The sequence below is a fragment of the Scyliorhinus canicula genome, chromosome 2 (assembly GCF_902713615.1).
Source record: "Scyliorhinus canicula chromosome 2, sScyCan1.1, whole genome shotgun sequence".
Lineage (NCBI taxonomy): Eukaryota > Metazoa > Chordata > Chondrichthyes > Carcharhiniformes > Scyliorhinidae > Scyliorhinus > Scyliorhinus canicula.
Genome location: NC_052147.1, coordinates 205,297,983 through 205,317,753, shown reverse-complemented (window position 1 = coordinate 205,317,753; position 19,771 = coordinate 205,297,983). Strand labels below are relative to the sequence as shown.

At 45.2% G+C, this 19,771-nt stretch overlaps 2 protein-coding genes across 2 annotated transcripts in view; one reads left to right on the top strand and one right to left on the bottom strand.

Annotated features, from left to right (window-relative positions):
- The first annotated feature begins 9,872 nt into the window (after nucleotides 1-9,872).
- On the top strand, nucleotides 9,873-10,130 carry LOC119961902 (cytochrome c oxidase subunit 6B1-like). The gene has a single exon (XM_038789411.1). The coding sequence runs from the start codon at nucleotides 9,873-9,875 to the stop codon at nucleotides 10,128-10,130; it is 258 nt and encodes an 85-aa protein (XP_038645339.1).
- Nucleotides 10,131-11,168: 1,038 nt separating this feature from the next.
- The window catches only part of LOC119961901 (neurabin-1-like), a 182,302-nt gene continuing 173,699 nt past the window's right edge, over nucleotides 11,169-19,771 (bottom strand). The window contains 1 exon segment of the mRNA XM_038789410.1: nucleotides 11,169-13,379. Coding sequence (XP_038645338.1) covers nucleotides 13,209-13,379 — 171 coding nt within the window. The 3' untranslated portion in view covers nucleotides 11,169-13,208.

Here is a 19,771-nt window from a genome sequence, read left to right as displayed (position 1 = left end):
GATTTTGTTACTTTATTGAAGAAAAGTTATTATATAAAACTATGGTTGATCAAAAGATGGGAACTAAATTAGAGCTATGTCCCCTTGTCCAATTATCTCCTAATCTCGAAGCCAACACAGCAGAAGTATACAACGCTCAGTTCTGAGTTGGGAAATTACTTTCAAGTCTGTTTTGGGCCCCGAAATGATCATTTATAGAGCATTTTCCCCAACCAGAAGACCAGAAGGCAGTGTAAAATCAGGCTTCACACCTTAATCATTGTTTTAAAAAAAATAAATTTAGAGTGCCAATTATTTTTTCCCAATTAAGCTGGCATTTTGCATGGCCAATCCCCTTACCCTGCACATCCTTGGGATGTGGGGTGAGACCCATGCAGACACGAGGAGAATGTTGAAATTGCACACGGACTGTGACCCGGGGCCTGGGTTGAACCCGGATCCTCTGTGCCATGAGGCAGCAGTGCTAACCACTGCGTCACCGTGCCGTCCTAGGCCTTAGTCAATGTTATGTGGTTGAGTGTCTGTCAATTGTTGTTCCTCCACAGGCAGCTCTCCCATTTTAAGCAGTTGAATACATGATTATTTTCCTTAGTGGCAGCAGGTCACAGAGAATGGTGAAGCAGCAAAGGGGTAGGAGGTTGTTCAGGAGTACTGTTGTGATGGAAATGTGTTCCTGCACCTCCTGGCTCCATGCCAATGATTTTTACTTTGTTTAAAATGATAAAAATGTTGGTCTCCAAAGAACCCTAATCACAGTAGGCCCAATATATGTTCTGCTCATTCCTTTTTTAAGAAATAAGTTTAGAGTTCTCAATTATTTTTTTTCCATTCAAGGGGCAATTTAGCATGGCCAATCCATCCACCCTGCACATCTTTGGGTTGTGGGAGTGAGGCTCATGCAGACATGGGAAGAATGTGCAAACTCCACACGGACAGTGACCCAGGGCCGGGATTGAACCTGGGACCTCAGCACCGTGAGGCAGCAGTGCTAACCACTGCGCCACTGTGCTGCCTGTTCTGCTCTTCTCTTTCTAATTTCAGTAAAGTGATCACATTTATATTTATCAACCTGCAAATCCTTCCAACAAACACCACCGGCTGACAGTAAGAGCGGGAGAGATTCCTGGTCAGTCATGTAATGCAAAGGAAGTCGGAGACTCTATGGCACGGTAGCACAGTGGTTAGCACTGTTGCTTCACAGCGCCAGGGGCCTGGGTTCAATTTCCGGCTTGGGTCACTGTGCGGAGTCTGCACGTTCTCCCCATGTCTGCGTGCATTTCCTATGGATGCTCCGGTTTCCGCCCCAAAGTCACGAAAGACGTGCTGGTTAGGTGAATTGGACATTCTGAATTCTCCCTCAGTGTACCTGAACAGGCGTCGGAGTGTGGCGACTAAGGGATTTTTTATTTCATTGCAGTGCTAATGTAAGCCTACTTGTGAAAATAATAAAGTGATAATAATAATAATTATCACTATGCACAGCTCCAAACTACAACATGCATGTAGCCACAGCAACCGACTCTGTGGTCTGTAACACCCCACCACCACTGGGTGGTTCAATCTATAACATCTTTGTTGCAAAGGTGCTACACTCAAATACAGCCTCTAGATGGCAGTGTGCAGCATGTGTGTAGTTTCTGTATCTCAGTTTGGAATCAGGTATACTCACAGGATATTGTTCGTCAAGAAGTACATGAAATCAACACAGTAAAGAGACCGAAGTTCAAAACATAAGCAACCAATTCAAGGAAATAAATATATTGACTCTCCATTCACAATTGCAGCATTAGTGAAGTTACCGGAAAAGTCTAAATAGAGGTGTCTGCACCTATTTCAAAATTAGGTTATACCAACTAGTTAGTTACTCAATTTGCTCATCAGTCATGCAATTATTATCTGTGATCCATATCAGGTTTTTGTGGCTATCACTTCACGGTGGCACAGTAGTTAGCACTGCTGCCTCACAGCACCAGGGACCCGGATTCAATTTTGGCCTCAGGTGACTGCGAGGAATTTTCACATTATAGAATATAGAACAGTACAGTACAGAACAGGCCCTTCGGCCCTCGATGTTGTGCCGAGCAATGATCACCCTACTCAAACCCACGTATCCACCCTATACCCGTAACCCAACAAACCCCCCTTTAACCTTACTTTTTAGGACACTACGGGCAATTTAGCATGGCCAATCCACCTAACCCGCACATCTTTGGACTGTGGGAGGAAACCGGAGTACCCGGAGGAAACCCACGCACACACGGGGAGGACGTGCAGACTCCACACAGACAGTGACCCAGCCGGGAATCGAACCTGGGACCCTGGAGCTGTGAAGCATTTATGCTAACCACCATGCTACCGTTCTCCCCATATCTGTGTGGGTTTCCTCTGGGTGCTCCAGTTTCCTCCCAGTCAAAAGATGTGCCGGTTAGGTGGATTGGTCATGCTAAATTGCACCTTTGGGTGGGGTTGCAGGAATATGGCATATGATTGGGCCTGGGTGGGGGGGTTCTTTTGAAGGACCGGTGCAGACTCGATGGGCTGAATGGCCTCCTTCTGCACTGTCGGGATTTTCTGATTCCTGAATGGTATTTCATGCAGATTTGAGATACAAAAATGTATCCCTATGAGACAATGGTATCGTTAGGAGAAAGGGATGTCTGTAACCTTGGAATCCTGCAGATAAAGATGGGAAATTATCAAGCTCTTTAAAATCATTTACCAGATTGACTGCAAAATGAACATTTATTCTACAAGTGTGTGTACATATATATATATATATATATACACATATATACACAGAACCAATGAAATGCATAGCCAACATTACAGTCAAATATTATTAAGACCAGCAAGCTGCCCTCCGAGACCTATCATCTAAAAACATAAGGTCCCATAAAGGCCGATAACACCTGGCTCTGCCGAACCACACTGCCATCTCTTGGCCTCTCCACGGCCTCTGACTTGTCATCCAGTACTACAGTTGATATTTCCTTCAATTAAATATTGGGAACAGCAGAGCCATTGAGCGTGATTCCCCCGTGGCTGACGCCAGAATCAGGAAACGCGGAGAATCAGTTTTGACACCAAGACTGTGGCTGGCGCCGGTTTCACGCCAAATCATAATTCTCCGGTACCACGGCAGGGCATCAATGCGTTCTACTCCGCATGTACAGCAAACGCCGTTGGCATATTATCAACGGGCCTGACCCGGTATTCTCCGGGGTCTCTGTGGTTCTCCGCCTCCGCTGCGCGGAATTCCCAACGCCAAGGTCCACTTTTGCTTTTAATAATCGAGAAACAGGTGCTGTGGCTGAGGCGGGAGAGGACGTAGGACACGGAGAGGCACAGCAATGGACTGCCCAGCTGCACACTGGCGGGGCTGCTTGGGGTGGGCAGGGGGGACGGTTGTGGGGAGGGGTGATCACCCCCCCACGGGACTGGGGAGGTGTCCAGACACCCTGCTGCTGCGCACCCCACTGACCACCCAAGTTGGCTTTGGTTCTGCAGAGTGACACCGTCCGTATGGGTGCCCCCACCCCATCACCCCCGCACCCCACCCCCCACCATACCACCCCCACAACCAGCTGCCACTCACCAGCAGGGCATCACCCACAGTATGCCCTAAAAGGGGGGCACCGGATGGGGGCCACGCACGGAGCTCACTGCTAGCATGGGCAGCGCCAGCCGATGGTACTCCTGACAGCAAGGATGGGTGCAGGGCCAGAGGCCCCATGTTGCCAGGCACTGACAGAGCCATGGGTGTGGGGATGGGGAGTGGGAGGCATGCAGGGGCAGAGTCTGCAGTGCCAACCAATGCCACTATGTAGCCAGGTTGGGTATGGGGTACGCACCATGCTAACATGTCGGCTTTACGCCCCTGCAGACAATGGATATAGGAATTCAACCAGCAGTGGTGGCCTTCCTCCTTGTCGCCGCAGTCCTAGGAGATGCGCTGCGGCTGTTTGAGGATCTGCCAGACTGGGCATGCCCCGAAGACTCCGGCTCAGCAGGGAGACAGTTCGACATATCTGCCAGATCAAGGTGCACCTGGCACCATGGGGTAATGGGGGAGGACTACCGCTCCCTGTGGTCATCAAGGTGATGGTCACCCTGAACCTTTGTACTAAGGGATGCTTCCTAGCGGCGAGTGGGGATCTGTCTGGGATCTTACAGAGCTCGGTACACAGGTGCATCTGCCGTCACGGAGACCCTATATGTCGGCAAAATACATCCATTTCAATGTGGACCGAGCCCACCAGGATGCCCGGCTAGGGGCACAGACACTGCATCCTGCCCCCCACATCCCCCTCCCCCCTCCCCCCCCGCATCCCCCGACCCCGGCCGAACCCCCCCTCCCCCCCCGACCGACCCCCCTCCCCCCCGCATCCCCCGACCGACCACTCCCCCCCCCCCCACACCCCGCATTCAACTCCCTCCGTGATACCCGTCGCTGGGTTGGCACTAACAGTGGGTCTGGTCCATGGGATGGAGGATGGTGACAACCCGCTCTGCGATTAGCTTTGGTGCTCCGCATCATATGACAACGCCTAACTCCTGCCCATGGTAGCACTTTCCACCGTCCACCTGGGTGATCCCTGAATGTGAGCTGGACATTCCATCGCACCTCCCCTGCGGGATCACCGGCACGGGCCCAATCATCTCCTCCTCCCTCAGGGTGCCCGATGGCCTCTGGGACACTCCATTGGATGGGGCTGCGAGGGGAGCAAGCTCCCGAGACTCCGCTGCCACCAGGAACTGCCAGTCTTAGAGGCCCGCTCTGATCTTGACCAGGCTCTAAATTCTTGTGACCATGGAGCACAGGGAGTGGACCACCTTCATCTGGGACTGCACCACATCTCCCATTAACTGTGCCATCACCTACTGGGACAGGGCCACCTCCCTCTGTGTCTGCACCACGTCTGCCAGTGCCTGGGCAATGCCGCCACACTCTCACCCATGGCCACTGTGACTGGGCCAGGCTCAGGAACGCCACTGTGATATCCAGGTTGCTCTAGGACATGGCTGCCTGTGAGAGGGCAGCCCAGTCCTGGGCCTCGGCCACCACCTGCACAGATTGCCCCAAGCCTTGGACGTGCTGACCCATAGCTGAAACCCTCGCCCCTTAGACCTCCACTGCGAACGGCACCCGTGCACTGTTGGCCTAGGTGGCATGGTCGTCACCACCCCCTGCTCCTGCACGCCGATGGACTCCTTCACCTGGACCAACAGGTTCTGGATGCTCACCAACAACCCCTCATGTAGAACCTGGCTCTGGGGCTGCATCTTCACGATCGATGGGACTATCCGTTCCAAAAGCCTGAAACCCGCCTGGACGGCAGCTGGTCCTTGGGGTCGGCCCGCCATCTGACTGTCCACTCCTCCCACGTTCCTACCTCCACCTGCTGTACCGGGTCAACTATGTGGTGCGCACCAGAGAGTGGGGTATAGACAAAGTGGATAATCAGAGGCTTTTTCCCCAGAGTAGAGGGGTCAATTTCTAGGGGGCATAGGTTTAAGGTGCGAGGGGCAAAGTTTAGAGGAGATGAAGGGGCTGGGTTTTTACACAGAGGGTAGTGGGTGCCTGGAACTCGCTGCCGGAGGAGGTGGTGGAAGCAGGGACGATAGTGACGTTTAAGGGGTGTCTTGTCAAATACATGAATAGGATGGGAATAGAGGGATACGGACCCAGAAAGTGTAGAAGATTTTAGTTTAGACGGGCAGCATGGTCGGCACAGGCTTGTACCCGAATAGGTGCCGGAATGTGATGACTAGGGGATTTTCACAGTAACTTCATTGCAGTGTTAATGTAAGCCTACTTGTGACAATAAAGATTATTTTTATGAGGTACCTCCATACTCGATCAAAGGCTTTCTCAGCGTCAGGGAGATCACTTCTGGTGTCTCCTCCCTGGATTGGGGTCATTATTACATTCAATAGGCATCTGCTGTTCACGGTTAGCTTCTGCCCTTGATAAACCCGGTCTGATCTGCTGCGATCACTTCTAGCAGGCAACTCTCCAGGCGCCTCGCCAGTATTTTAGCGTCAGTGTTTAACAGAGAGACGGGTCTGTGTAACCCACACTCTGTCAGGTCCTTGTCTTTTTGACGGATCAGTGACATCGAGGCCTGTGCCAACGTGGGCAGCAGGGCCCCCTACGACAGTGAATCATTGAACATCTCCCACAGGTGCAGGGCTAGTGCTGTTGCAAATTGTTTGTAAAAGTCTACCGAAAATCCAGCTAGTCCCAGCTCCAATCGTGACTGCATGGCATTAATGCATTCCATGATCTCATCGAGCCCTAGAGGTGCTACCAGCCCTTGTTTCCTGTCCTCCCCTACCACTGGTATATCCAGTCCATCGCGGAATTATTTCATCTCCAAGTCCCCCTCCGAGGCCTCGGAAGTGTACAGGCCTCGGTAAAAGTTTGAAATGGCCTCATTAGCCTCGTTCGGAGCTGCAACCATCCAGCCATTCCTGCCCCTGGCGAGCACTATTTATTTCACGGCTGTCCTTGTCTCCACGTTTATAATAGGCCCCCCATGACTGCTTTCCCCGGGAGAGCAGTTCAAATTCCACCAGCAGTTCCATGGTTGGGGCGGTGGTGTACCACCGATCCATCTCCAGTGTGGAGTCGATCAGCTGCTGCCCGATTATTCTATCCTTCATATCCTTTTTTAAAAAATAAACAATTTTACATAGATTACATAGAACATACAGTGCAGAAGGAGGCCATTCGGCCCATCGAGTCTGCACCGCCCCACTTAAGCCCTCACTTCCAGCCTATCCCCGGAACCCAATAACTCCTCCTAAACATTTTGGATACCAAGGGTAATTAATCATGGCCAAACTACCTAACCTGCACGTCTTTGGACTGTGGGAGGAAACCGGGGCACCCAGAGGAAACCCACGCAGACACGGCGAGAACGTGCAGACTCCGCAGACAGTGACCCAGCGTGGAATTGAACCTGGGACCCTGGAGCTGTGAAGCCACAATGCTATCCACTGTGCTACCGTGCTGCCCAAAATTATGGAGTTATTTTTGGCATTGTAAACAGTTACAGTGTACAATAATGTGCAAATATCAACACAAAGCAGAAACATAGTGCAAAAGACCACTCCTCTCTCATAAACAGTACCCGCCTATTTATCCCTCCTATTCTACTCTAATCTACCCCCCTCCCCCTGCTGACATCTAATTCCCCACGAAGAAGCTGATGAATGGTTGCCACCTTCGGGCGAACCCTAATACAGATACTCTAAATTTAAAAAAAAAAGAGTACCCAATTAATTTTTTCCAATTAAGGGGCAATTTAGCGTGGCCAATCCACCTATCCTGCACATCTTTGGGTTGTGGGGGCGAAACCCACGCAGACACGGGGAGAATGTGCAAACTCGACACGGACAGTGACCCAGAGCCGGGATCGAACCTGGGTCCTCGGCGCCGTGAGGCAGCAGGGCTAACCCACTGCGCCACCGTACTGCCCAATACAGATACTCAAGGCGAACTTAATTTTTTCCAGCCCTAAAAAGCTTGACATGTCCGAGAGCCATGCTTCGGTCTTTGGGGGCTTTGAGTCCCTCCATGCCAGCAGTATACGTCGCTGGGCTACCAGGGAAGCAAAAGCCAAGACATCGGCCTCCCTCTCCTCCTGGGTCTTCCGAGACCCCAAAAATTGCCACCACTGGACTCATCACCACCCTGTATTTTGTTTTGTTTGTCCCAAATTGCTAAAATAATACTATTATGGCTGCATCAATCTATTTTAATAGAATTTACTATGTATAATATCTCATTTTATGGTTAAGCTGAATGGATATTAGTTGCATCCAATGACAAAATAAATAACTTTGAACAATTAAGATCCCTATAATTACCAGAAACAATTCTAGAACATTAGTCCTTTTATTTTGAGCAGTACAATGAAATGAAAATGAAGGATAAAATAATCATTACCACAATAAGTTAAATAGCAACCCAGTACATACAAATATTACTATCTTCAATATGAATAATCTTCAATAGGATCTGCGTCCTGGTACATGAATCACAAAGTTAGTATATGGGTAATGCAAGTGATTTGGAAGACAAATTAAATGTTGGCATTTATTGCAAGGGGAATGGTATATAAAGTAGGGATGTTTTACTACAATTGTATATGGCCTTGGTGGGACCACATATGAAATACTGTATAGTTTTTTTCTACTCATTTGAAAAAATATATAATTGTGTCGTGTTAGCGGTTCAGAGGTGCACTTGACTCATTCCTGGGATAAGGGGCTTATTTTGTGAAGAAAGGTTGAACAGGTTGGGCCTAGATCCATGGGGGTTTAGAAGAATGAGGGATTATCTTATTAACAAACAATTATCCTGAGAGGGAGATACCAGGAGGATGTTTCCACTTGTCGGAAAGACAAACTAGGGGATAAGGTTTAAGAATCAGAGGTTCACCATTTAAGATAGAGATGAGTTTTTTTTTCTCTGGAAGGGTGGTTAGAAAGTTGGGTCATTTAATTTATTGAAATGTTACTGGTTTTTGATAGACATGGGAGTCAAGGATTATGGGAGGTAGATGGAAAGCAGCGTCAAGGCCACAACCAGATCAGCCATTATCTTAATGAAGTGTAGGAGCTTGAAGTGCTGAATGGCCTTTTCCTGCTCCAAGTCCTATGTTCCTTTGCTTCTCATTCTTTCAGACTAGTCCATCCTCCAAAATAGTGATATTGAAACCATGCTCAATCCACAGGAGTCATTTGTATTATTTACAGAATCTTATTTTGGATTCTCACCTGGACTCTTTAGGATACATATGCACAAACCATGTTATGTGACAAAACTCAAAGCACTAAAAATCATGGAAGCTTTACATGGATTGGATGAACACAAGAAATGAGGACAGCCACACTATAGTGGATACTTTATCAGAAGTAGAGAAATTACAAATTACATGCTGTTTTAAACATGCAGTAAGTCAGTATTTTTTTGCGAAAACATGTGAATTTTGTCAATATAAGCATGTTAAACATTGGTCATGATGTATTCACACCCAAAGCAGAGAAAGCCTTCACTTTGCCTGGAAAATACTGCAAATTTGAAATGCAACATTAAAGAATCATATTCCACTACCCATTCAGAAACTCAATGCTTGGCAGCGAGCATTCCTAAAGGACTAAATGGAAGACCAACAGACTTCACTGATTTCATCCTTTTAAACAGTCCTAAGCTTCATGGAGTAATTTATTTTTTGTACTATAAATACAAGCTGGCCAATGAGTTTTATTGATCATTAAAAGGCGATGCGATGATATCATCCTTACTTCCAGCACCATTCTCCAGCAGGTACAGCAAGCCTTCATAAAATACTGAACACGAAATATAACCTGTTAATTTCAGGAAGGGATAAGAGAACAAAGGGCTACTGCGTGGATGAAAAGTCTTACAACAGCTATTTATTGATAGGAGCTTTCCATGTTTAGAGGATTTGGAGGGGCAGTTTGAATTGCCGGGAGGGAATGGGTTTCGATATCTGCAGATAAGGAATTTTGTGCAAAGGCAGGTTTTGACTTTCCCGCTTCTACCGCCACAGGGGCTACAGGACAAGGTAGTTTCTAGAACGGAGGTGGGGAGGGGAAGGTTTCGGAAATCTATAAAAAAAAACTTATGGAGTGGGAAGAAACCCATATCGGTGAGCTGAAGTGTAAATGGGAAGGCGAGCTGGGAGGGGAGGTAAAGGCAGGTCTGTGGGAGGATGCTCCGAGCAGGGTCAACACATCCTCATCATTCGGAGGCGGGCGGGCAGCGGGAGCAGAGATGGGGGGAAGACGCTGCGCCATGCTGCTGGGCAGCCTGAGGCCTACGAGACCCCGACGGTAATATGGCCACAGTCCAGGAATGTATTCAGAAGTACAAGACGGCACCGTTTGACGCGCGCTTCCCCAACACCAATCAGACGCGTAACTGTTATCAGAATTACCTGGATTTTTATCGATGTCAGAAAGCCCTTTCATCAACTGGCAAAGATGTCGCACTCTGTAACTGGTTCCACAAGGTCTACGAGTCCATCTGCCCAATGTCTTGGGTTAACCGCTGGGATGAGCAGCGCGAAGCTGGGACCTTTGCCGGCAAGATATAGACCACGGCCCCACTTCCCCCCTCCCTTCTGATGTCTGTGGTAGGTCAGACGGGGCTTGCCGAGATGCAGGGGAGCTTAACGGCGATCACCCCCGCCATCCTGAAAAAAAATTTATTTGTCTAATTTAGTTCTTGCACTTGAAGACATGTCGAATGGTCCATCTGTTACAACCTTGACAAATAAAGGCTTCAAACAGCCTCTTGTACAAGGAAAAAAAACCACATCCTCATCTTGTGCCAGGCTCAGCCTGATACAGTTCAAGGTGGTTCACCGGGCACACATGACAGTGGCCCGGATGAGCAAGTTCTTTGGGGTAGAGGACAGGTGTGTGAGGTGTGCAGGAGGGCCCGCAAACCACGTCCACATGTTTTGGGCATGCCCAAAGCTTCGGGGATACTGGCAGGGATTTGTGGATGTCATGTCCACGGTGCTAAAACTGAGGGTGGCGCCAAGGCCAGAGGTGGCGATTTTTGGAGTGTCGGAAGACCCGGGAGTCCAGGAAGCGAGAGAGTCTAACATTTTGGCCTTTTCCTCCTTGGTAGCCCGGAGACGGATATCAAATTCAGGGGTTTGGGTTAGCGACATGGCTGGGTTTCTTAGGCTTAAGAAAATTAAGTTTGCCGTGAGAGGATCAATGTTAAGGTTCATCCGGAGGTTGCAACCATTTATTGGCTTCTTTGGAGAAAACTAAACTGTCAACAGCTATTTTGTGTTTAGAGTAGGCGGGAACAGTGGGAGATGGAGGGATGGCTTATGCACTGAACTATGTTACATTTGTATTTGTATCATTTATTGTTATAAAACTATAAATGTTTAATAAAATGTTTTTAAAAAAAAAGAAGTCTTACAACAGGACAGTGTCCTCCAAATCCTTATTTAGACGATACTCTGCATACAAAACGTAGCCAAAATTAGAACTATTTCCCCCTTTAGAACTTCTTTGCATTAGAAAAGTCAAATCAGATTCCATTCAAAACAGTACTGAACTGATATACTTCCACGCAGGTTGTGAATCAAAACACATTCCAGAAACAGAAGAAAAACTGAAAATGTATATTTTAAAAGGGCATACAAAAGAGAAAAAATCTATTAGGTATCAACATGATGAATTATGAAAAAATAGCTGATATATTGACTCTTATTCTGTTGTGCAAAAGCAGAATTCATGACATACCGTACGTGTAAAGTCTTGTACGCAATGACTGGGAAGGAGTAGGGAAAGCAGCAAAACACATGACTGTCAAGGATAAGGTTCTTAAAGGAACAGTATCCTTATTTGGATGATTATTCAATTTTATTCAATGGATAAACAAATAACGAACCATTTTTCTTTCCTTTTTGTCACAACATTTTGTTTTAGCAACAATAGGGGAAAACATAACTTTTCAGAAGAATACAAATACAGGTTTCTTAATACAAAATTGCTTTTTGCAGTAATTCTAACATACTATTGAAAGCAGCTTTCTGGATCCAGTCATTGGCAATAAGATCCACTGGCAAAAAAATGCTTTCATCCAGCATGTCAAACTTGATTTAAACAATACTACTCAATGGCTCTTTGCTTTCAGTTTTTACTTAGGAATTTTAAATTCAAGTGAATGTCATTAAAAATAATGAATTACACATTTTCCAGCTGGAAATTCAATGCTACCTAAATTTTGCAAAAAATAAATTGCATGCATATTTGCATAATTGTTTCACAGCTAGTGTGTATAAATATTTTCTCCAAATTTTATTTAAACATTTAATGAAACTGGAATAGAAACAAAATAATGTAACAAATATTTTATTTTGTTTGCTGGAATCAGTAAAAATATTGATGTCTGTCAAGGAAATCCACCCAGGTAGCTTCAGGACACAAGCTTTTAATTAGATCAGCTAGTGCTTTTTGCTAGCTGGATACAGAAGTGAGGTGAATACAGTTGAGGCTCGGAGACCATGAGAATAAAAATAAGTCGACGTGTAAAAAAAATAGAAATTTGAGTGGAAAAGAGTAAGCTATCCAAGCAGGCAGCAGAGGGTGCAAGTGCATTGTCACCCATTGTGATGTATATTTTGATAGTATAATGGAGAGGAAATTAGTACAGTTGGAATAAAGTCGATGATATCTTGATGTGCAACTGCAAGAGGTGCACAAAAGTAATCTAATGACATGCACAAAAATTTATCGGTAATACCTGTAGCACAAGTTGAGAGGTTTCAATGTTTGGGTGAAAAAGATCAGGAAAATGTTGAAACTGAAATCAAAGAACCATAAAAGTAATACAGCCCTAGACATTACAAAAAACTCAATGGGAGAGATGGTCATTAAAGTAATCTCCTCCTGGATTCAAAGGATAACAGCCCTCTCTAAGTTTAGCCTTTGTGGTCTACAATATTAGAACTCTCAATGTATTTTCTTGTAATCACTCCCCAATCACCCATTATTCTTTGGATAAAAATCAAATCACTCACATTAACTCGATGGAGAGGATTAAAGAAAATATACAAAAATGTCAGCCCTTACATGCAGTGGATTTATGAGGTACAGAATTATAAAAATGCAATATTGTACAGTTTTCATTGCAAGTACAAAAATCAATCACCTTTTGTGAAATGCACATTGAATCCTGAAGCCATTTATCCCACAGGCATAATATTAAGTGTTTCACTGTTGCACTATATTCTCTAAAACTCTGTACATAAGTGACTGTGTAGTGTAATTTATCTTGCAATGTCAGCTCCTACCACATTCAGAAATTCAAGATACTTTTCAATACCCTTTTTCAAGGCATTTTATGAAATTTTAATGATACTCTAGGTTTTATTAAAATATTAATTTCATTTATTGCCATAAGGCCAGAGCTAGTTAAAACTGCATAGAATTACAAACCTACAAAAATGTATTAACAATATATACAGAAATTTACCTACTCCAAACATGAAAATGTACCATAAATTTATCTAGTAAAAATGTCAAACTAACATACATTTGAGTTTTTTGTATATCTGAATCAATTATTTTGTGAAGTATATAATATACTATAACACTGATAGCACAACTGTCGAAAGTGATCTCAATCACACTTTTAGTTCCATTTAACAGATTGTTTCTACAGAGGTGGCCTGTTTGCCAGCTTTCCTCTGTTGATCTTTTTCTTTCTTTTGAGTCTTCTCTTTTTGTTTTTCTAGTTTCTCTTGTGCTTTCTTAATTTCTTTAAGCTTTTTCTTTATAGTGGCACGATCATTTTGACTGGCAATACCCAAAGCCTGAAAAATCAAAATATACAGAATTGTAATCTCATTGTAACACTTAAAAGGTCACTGCATGCAAAGTCTGTGCGCCTTATTACAGGCTCGACAAATTGAATGTTCCCCTCTTACGCTGACAGGGTTTGTGGTACAAGTAAGGCTAGGTTAGTATACTCTGCTTCTGCGGAATGAAAAATCTTTCAGGTGCATACATCAACTGCTTCTATGCATTTTGATGCAACATCTTCCAGGAAAGTGAAAATTGCCAATTTACTTGGATAAATATCCACAATGCACAACAGTTTAAAATTGGTCGTATTGAGTCACCAATCTGAAGCAATCCAAACATCATCACCCCCAGGGCAGTCTATATTGTCAAACACAGAGGGAAGCAGGCTGGTAAGCTTTTTCATCTGGGGGTGGTCCTCAAACTGGAATGTGGCTGAGTCAGAAAACTTCCTTAGCAATGTTGTGGGGAAGGCCTTGTATAAGGCATAAGAAATCATTGCAAAAGGGCTGCTTTCTACCACTTGTCTGTCTTCCTAAAATTGACATACATCTACAATTCCTGGTTCAGTTGTAAAAAGAATAATGTTTGGGCAGGCAACCTCAATCAGCAGAGGATGGGGTTCTGGGAAAAAAAACTGCTTAAACTCACTCAGCAGGGGACACCATAGTGATAAACTCTCTCCATATAAATATGGGTTGGGCTTTCAGTAGAAAAGCAAGCTTTATCTGTAGTGGTGGTGGAGAGAGAGCAGGGAACTGAAATTTGTAGGATACAACATGTTCATCACTCGACGATGTGATCTACAATATCACATTTACCTACCTGATTGAAATGCTTTCACCCTGGGGGTGGGCAGGAAATAAGTAGTACATTCTGCAATGAGGGAATGGCCAGCAGTATAAATTAGTCAGGTGCAACATACAGAGCCATACTAGTTTCTCGCAGTGGTGCAGACCAACGATGTTGACCAAGATTGTCAAGAAATGAAACCATTCTATGCAATTCTGCTACCAACTCAAACCAGACAAATGGGAAGTTACGAGGCCCTGAGGATAGGTTGGAGATTCAGAGAAGCATCAGGCTGCGCTTCAAAGAGACTTTAATTCATTGAAAAATAATGAACCTTTCCAAAAGAGAGTCTGTCCACAATGAGGTTTCTGTTGAAAACTCATGTTTATATGTTTATCAAAACAGAATGCAGTCACCTGACTACGAGTGATACATTATACATGGTGGAAAATTAGAACTCCATGTTAAACAAACTATATTTGTTAACAATTTTAGTAAAATCTGAAGTTAAATCTGTGTACTGATTACTTTCTACTTTACGATTATAGCATTTTAAAAAAAAAGTCACACTTATGCACAGTCACTTTGTATCAAAACATTTTGTGTAACCAAGGCATAAAAAACCCATAAGGACCTTTGGTTTCCAAGTAAAGAGTTTGACACAAGTGCAGACTTAGTTACCAGTCAGTAGCCAGTTATTTTAAGAAGGCTATCATCACAAGGTGTAAGGTATACTTTTGGCAAAGGACGACGATTAAGTAGCATTGGTTAAAGACATCTATGCTTTGAGTTTTCAGACCAGGCACTGACCTACAAAGCACGACTGGACTAAACTTCCATAACTGTTGATAAGGAAAACTTGCTGACAGAGAATTTCCCAGTCTCTGCAGCTGAAGTAACAAAAGAAACAAGTCAGTATCTAGAATTCCTAGGCAGGACCATTCCACCAACTTGCCACCTGTGGATCATCCACGGCACTGTTCTAACTTCAATTTGACTACTGCCTGCTCCCACACAATTAGCACATCTTCAATAATGGCATTCCCACATTTCATTATAGCAACAACAGGTGCCCCAAGGTACTAAACAGAGCATCCATAATTTGCAAGTCGACATGTTATTGTCCCTTGTTGACATCAGTTTTCAGACTGCCAGCAGCTTTCAGAAGTATGGTGACAAAAGCTAGTTTTACTGCTCTGCTACCCTTCTCGACTCAACTGCCATAATATCGCTGACATAAAGTATCCTATTAACCTGAGGCTGAAAAATGGAAGGAGAATAATTGTGTCGTGCCTTGGGGCAACGGTTATTGTTATAATGAAATATTGAAAATAGATATTGAAGATGTGGTTATTGTAGGGAGCAAGCAGAAGTCAAATTAAGTTAGGGCAGTGCCATAGAGGTGTCAAGTTGGTGGAATGGTCCTGTTTAGGGATACAATATATTAGCTTGTTTTTTTGTTACTGATAACGTCCTTGCCTTCAATTAACACGTCAATTATTCTCCTTCCATTTTTCAGTTTATTTTAAATAAAATTTAGAGTACCCAATTCATTTTTTCCAATTAAGGGCAATTAAGCATGGTTAACCCACCTACCCTGCACATCTTTGGGTTGTGGGGGTGAAACCCACGCAAACACGGGGAGAATGTGCAAACTCCACATGGACAGCAACCCGGAGCTGGGATTGGCACCTCGGCACCGTGGGGCAGCAGTGCTAACCACTGTGCCACCTTGTTGCCCCCCCCATTTTTCAGTCTCAGATTATTTAGCAATGTTGGATGCTTTATTATGTCAGAGATGCAATGCAAGTGGAAGCTGTTGTTCAGGTTACTGCAAAGAGAAGGTGAAAAAAGGCTTTCTAACATGGCACCTAGAGAAGTCTGTGCCTGATCTTTGCAAGGGCACTGAAACAAAAAATTCTAGATTCTTCAATAAAAGCAAAATACTGCAGATGCTGGAAATCTGAATTAAAAACATAAAATGCTGGAAAAACTCACATCTGGCAGCGCCAGTGGACAGTAAAACATAGTTAACGTTTTGAATCCGCATGCCTCTTCAGCATTTTCTGTTTTTATTCCACAGCTTCTTCCTCCACTTCAAATATTTAGCCAGTTTTTTCTTAAAAGATTCAAGAGTGTCTGCTCCTTGGTAAATCATACTCCAATGGCCCTCTACGTAGATATTTCTCCTGATTACTCTCATTTTATGACAGTTTTACATTGATAACCTGCCATCACTGACTTTTCAACCAGAGGAAATGGACGTGCTCAATTCATCCCATCAAAACTACTCAGAACTTAAAAAATCTTTTTTTTCAATTCATAAAATATATTCTCAGGTCATGGAAACAATCTGACTATTTCAATATTCATTTCTATACTTTTCCATTCCTGCTAGTACTCTGGTGAATTTACACTGAAAGCACTATGACTTTCAATGGCCTTTCTGGGGCAGCACGGTAGCACAAGTGGATAGCACTGGCTTCACAGCTGGGTCACTGTCTGTGCGGAGTCTGCACGTTCTCCTCGTGTGTGCGTGGGTTTCCTCCGGGCGCTCCGGTTTCCTCCCACAGTCCAAAGACATGCAGGTTAGGTGGATTGGCCGTGATAAATTGCCCTTAGTGACCAAAAAAAGGTTAGGAGGGGTTATTGCGTTCCGGGGATAAGGTGGAAGTGAGGACTTAAGTGGGTCGGTGCAGACTCGATGGGCCGAATGGCCTCCTTCTGCACTGTATGTTCTATGTCTATGTTATAATCAAGTGCATAAAATGAGAATACTTAACTGTAGCCTAAACAATGCTTTATACAGATTATGACTGGGAGTTTCTGCACAATTCTGTTGTTGTAATTCAACCAAAATAAATATAGCCAGCATAAAAGAATCAGAATCGTAAACACAAATTGTATTCAGTGTAAATAAAATTTCCATCATGTTTTGTGCTCATTTTAATGATGTGGAGATGCCTGCGTTGGACTGAGGTGAGCACAGTAAGAAGTCTTAAGACACCAGGTTAAAGTCCAACAGCTTTGTTTCAAACACTAGCTTTCGGAGCACTGCCCCTTCACCTGAGGAAGGAGCAGTGCTCCGAAAGCTAGTGTTTGAAACAAACCTGTTGGATTTTAACCTGGTGTTGTAAGACTTCTTACTGTGCTCATTTTAATAGCATTGCACTAGCAGGCCTGTCCACAAAACTGGCCACTTCCTCAGGATGAATTAATCACCATTTGAAGGTTTGGCTAATTTTGCTCATTTGAAGGCCTCCAAGGAGGCTCTAAGAATTCATTTGGATCTTTTTGAATGCGAGATATTAATAGTCACACTTTAAAAAGTTCTGATTGTAATTTTTCCGACATTTACCAGGAAACCGACTATTGCATTCGAACATAACAAGAAACAGTTTTGTACATTTTCCTTTCCTAAAAATAGATTTTCAATCTGGCTACTCACAATGAAATGTTGACATTGCGATAAAACCATTTCAGCTGGGGGATCTCTGGTGATGGCATGTGGAGGGGAAGTCACACATTTAGTGGCTCCCGCTCGAGATGTCTTTTTAAGAGGTTTGAAGTCCGGTCCCGGGGCAATTTTTGGAGGATTGAAGGAGGAAAGATAATAAGTCGTTAAAGGATGCGAAAAGGGCTGCGAGGAGCAGCTGGAAAGAAGGCAGGAAACAAGGGTTCGCTGTCGAGTGAGAGGGCCAGCAAAAGTGCTGGCAAGATGGCGGATGCCGGACCGCATAGTAAGGCCGCAATGCATACGGTGGAAAAGATGACCGAGGTGATGGCTATAGAGTTGGAGAAGCAGTTTGCGAGGCATGTGGAAGCATTGAGGAAGGAGATGACAGTCGCACTGAAATCATTGGTGGAGGAGGCAATCGCCCCGGTGAGGGTAGCTGCGGCAAAGGCATCGGCCGAGGTGAGAGAACAAGGTGAGAAAACAAAGGAAGTGGAGGAATCCATGTCGCAGCACAACGACCAGCTCACCTCGATGGGGGACGAGATGCGGAGGGTGGTGGAGGCCAACAGAGGGCTTTGCTTGAAGATTTGGAAAACAGCTCGAGGCGCCACAATCTGAGAATTGTGGGCTTGCCTGAAGGGGCTGAAGGCCCGAGGCCAACAGAGTACTTCACTGAGAAGCTGACGGAGTTGATGGGGGAGGGTGAAGTCCCCTGCTGGTATGAACTGGACCGAGCTCATCGGTCGTTAAGGCTGAAATCCAAAGTAAATGAGCCACCATGAGCAGTAATTACCTGCTTCCATAAATACCATGTAAAGAAGAGGGTGTTAAGTTGGGCGAAGCAGAAGCGGGAGGTGCAGTGGGCCGGTGCTGAAGTTCGGATATACCAAGACTTGGCGGTGGAGTTGGCGAAGAGACGAGCGACGTTCGGCCGAGTTAAGGTGACACTGTACAACAAGGGGGTGCGATTTGAAATGGTGTACCCAGCGAAGCGGAGGTGACATACAACACCAAGGATTTTTATTTCGAAACAGTGAAGGCGGCTGAGGTTTGTGAAGGTAAAAGACTTGGTACAGTAGTGAGGAGTGGAGCTGGAAGAGAGGTTGTGGACTGTGATTGCGGAGCTGGAATATGTATAAATGTTATAACTTTCTTTTCATTGACCTGTATTATAACTTCCTTGACTTCAGATTATAAGGACTTCAGAGTTTAAGTTTTTGTTTGGTTTGATTGGCATTCTTTGCTGCGACAGTTATATGTTACTTCATTGAGTTGTATGGGTTGGATTGTTTTTCTTTTTCTTCTGGGACTGGGTGGGAGGGGACTGAATGCCTTGGGGGGGGGGGGGGGGGGGGGGGCACCCGCAGTAGCTAACTAAAGTCGGCTAGTGAACGGAGCTGAGGCGGGAGAAGGGCTGCGGACATTGGAGCCTGGTTAGCAGGTTTCGATGGGCCTACAAGGCATGGAAGGCGGGATCGATACAGGGTGAAGCTGTTTTGAGAGGAAGTATGGGGGGGGGGGAAGAGGAGGAGTCTGGGAGGGGGGGGGGAAGGGGGTTCAATGTTAACAATGGATAGGAGCGAACAGGCTCATGGGGCAGGGTCCGGTGGCATGATGATGATGGATAAGAAGGGGGAGGGGGTGAGACACCCCCAGTTAGGATAGTAACTTGGACTGTGATTGGGTTGGGAGGTCCAGTCAAGAGGTCAAGGGTGCTTGCGCATCTTAAAAGCTTCAAGGCCAAAATTGGGGGTGTTCTTGTGTTTGAAAGTTTTAAGGTTAAAGTCAAAGTTATAGTTAAAGTTTAAGTTATTGGGTGCTGGGGGGCTATTCAGGTTCTTTTTGCCATTTTTCTGGGAATGTTGGGAGGGGGTGGGTGGTAGCACCCACCTCATTACACAGTTTGAATTGCACTATTGTGGGGCCGAGTTTTATTCTTTGTTTGTTTTCTCTCTGTTTCAGTCCCAGAGCCATTGCTCGAACAGGGCTGTTCTGGGGAGGTGGTGTTGATGGGCGGGGGGAGGGGTGCGGGGAGACAATAGGTGGGAGACATGGTGGCGCCGGAGTTGAGAGCCCCCAGGCTAGCTGCTTTGAGCTAGTCAACGGGAGCGAGGTGGGGGGTGTGCATACAGCCAGCATATGGCAGGGGTTAGG

What these genes read in the sequence shown, in the direction of transcription:
- LOC119961902 (XM_038789411.1), top strand. Translation starts at nt 9,873, where the DNA reads ATGGCCACAGTCCAGGAATGTATTCAGAAGTACAAGACGGCACCGTTT.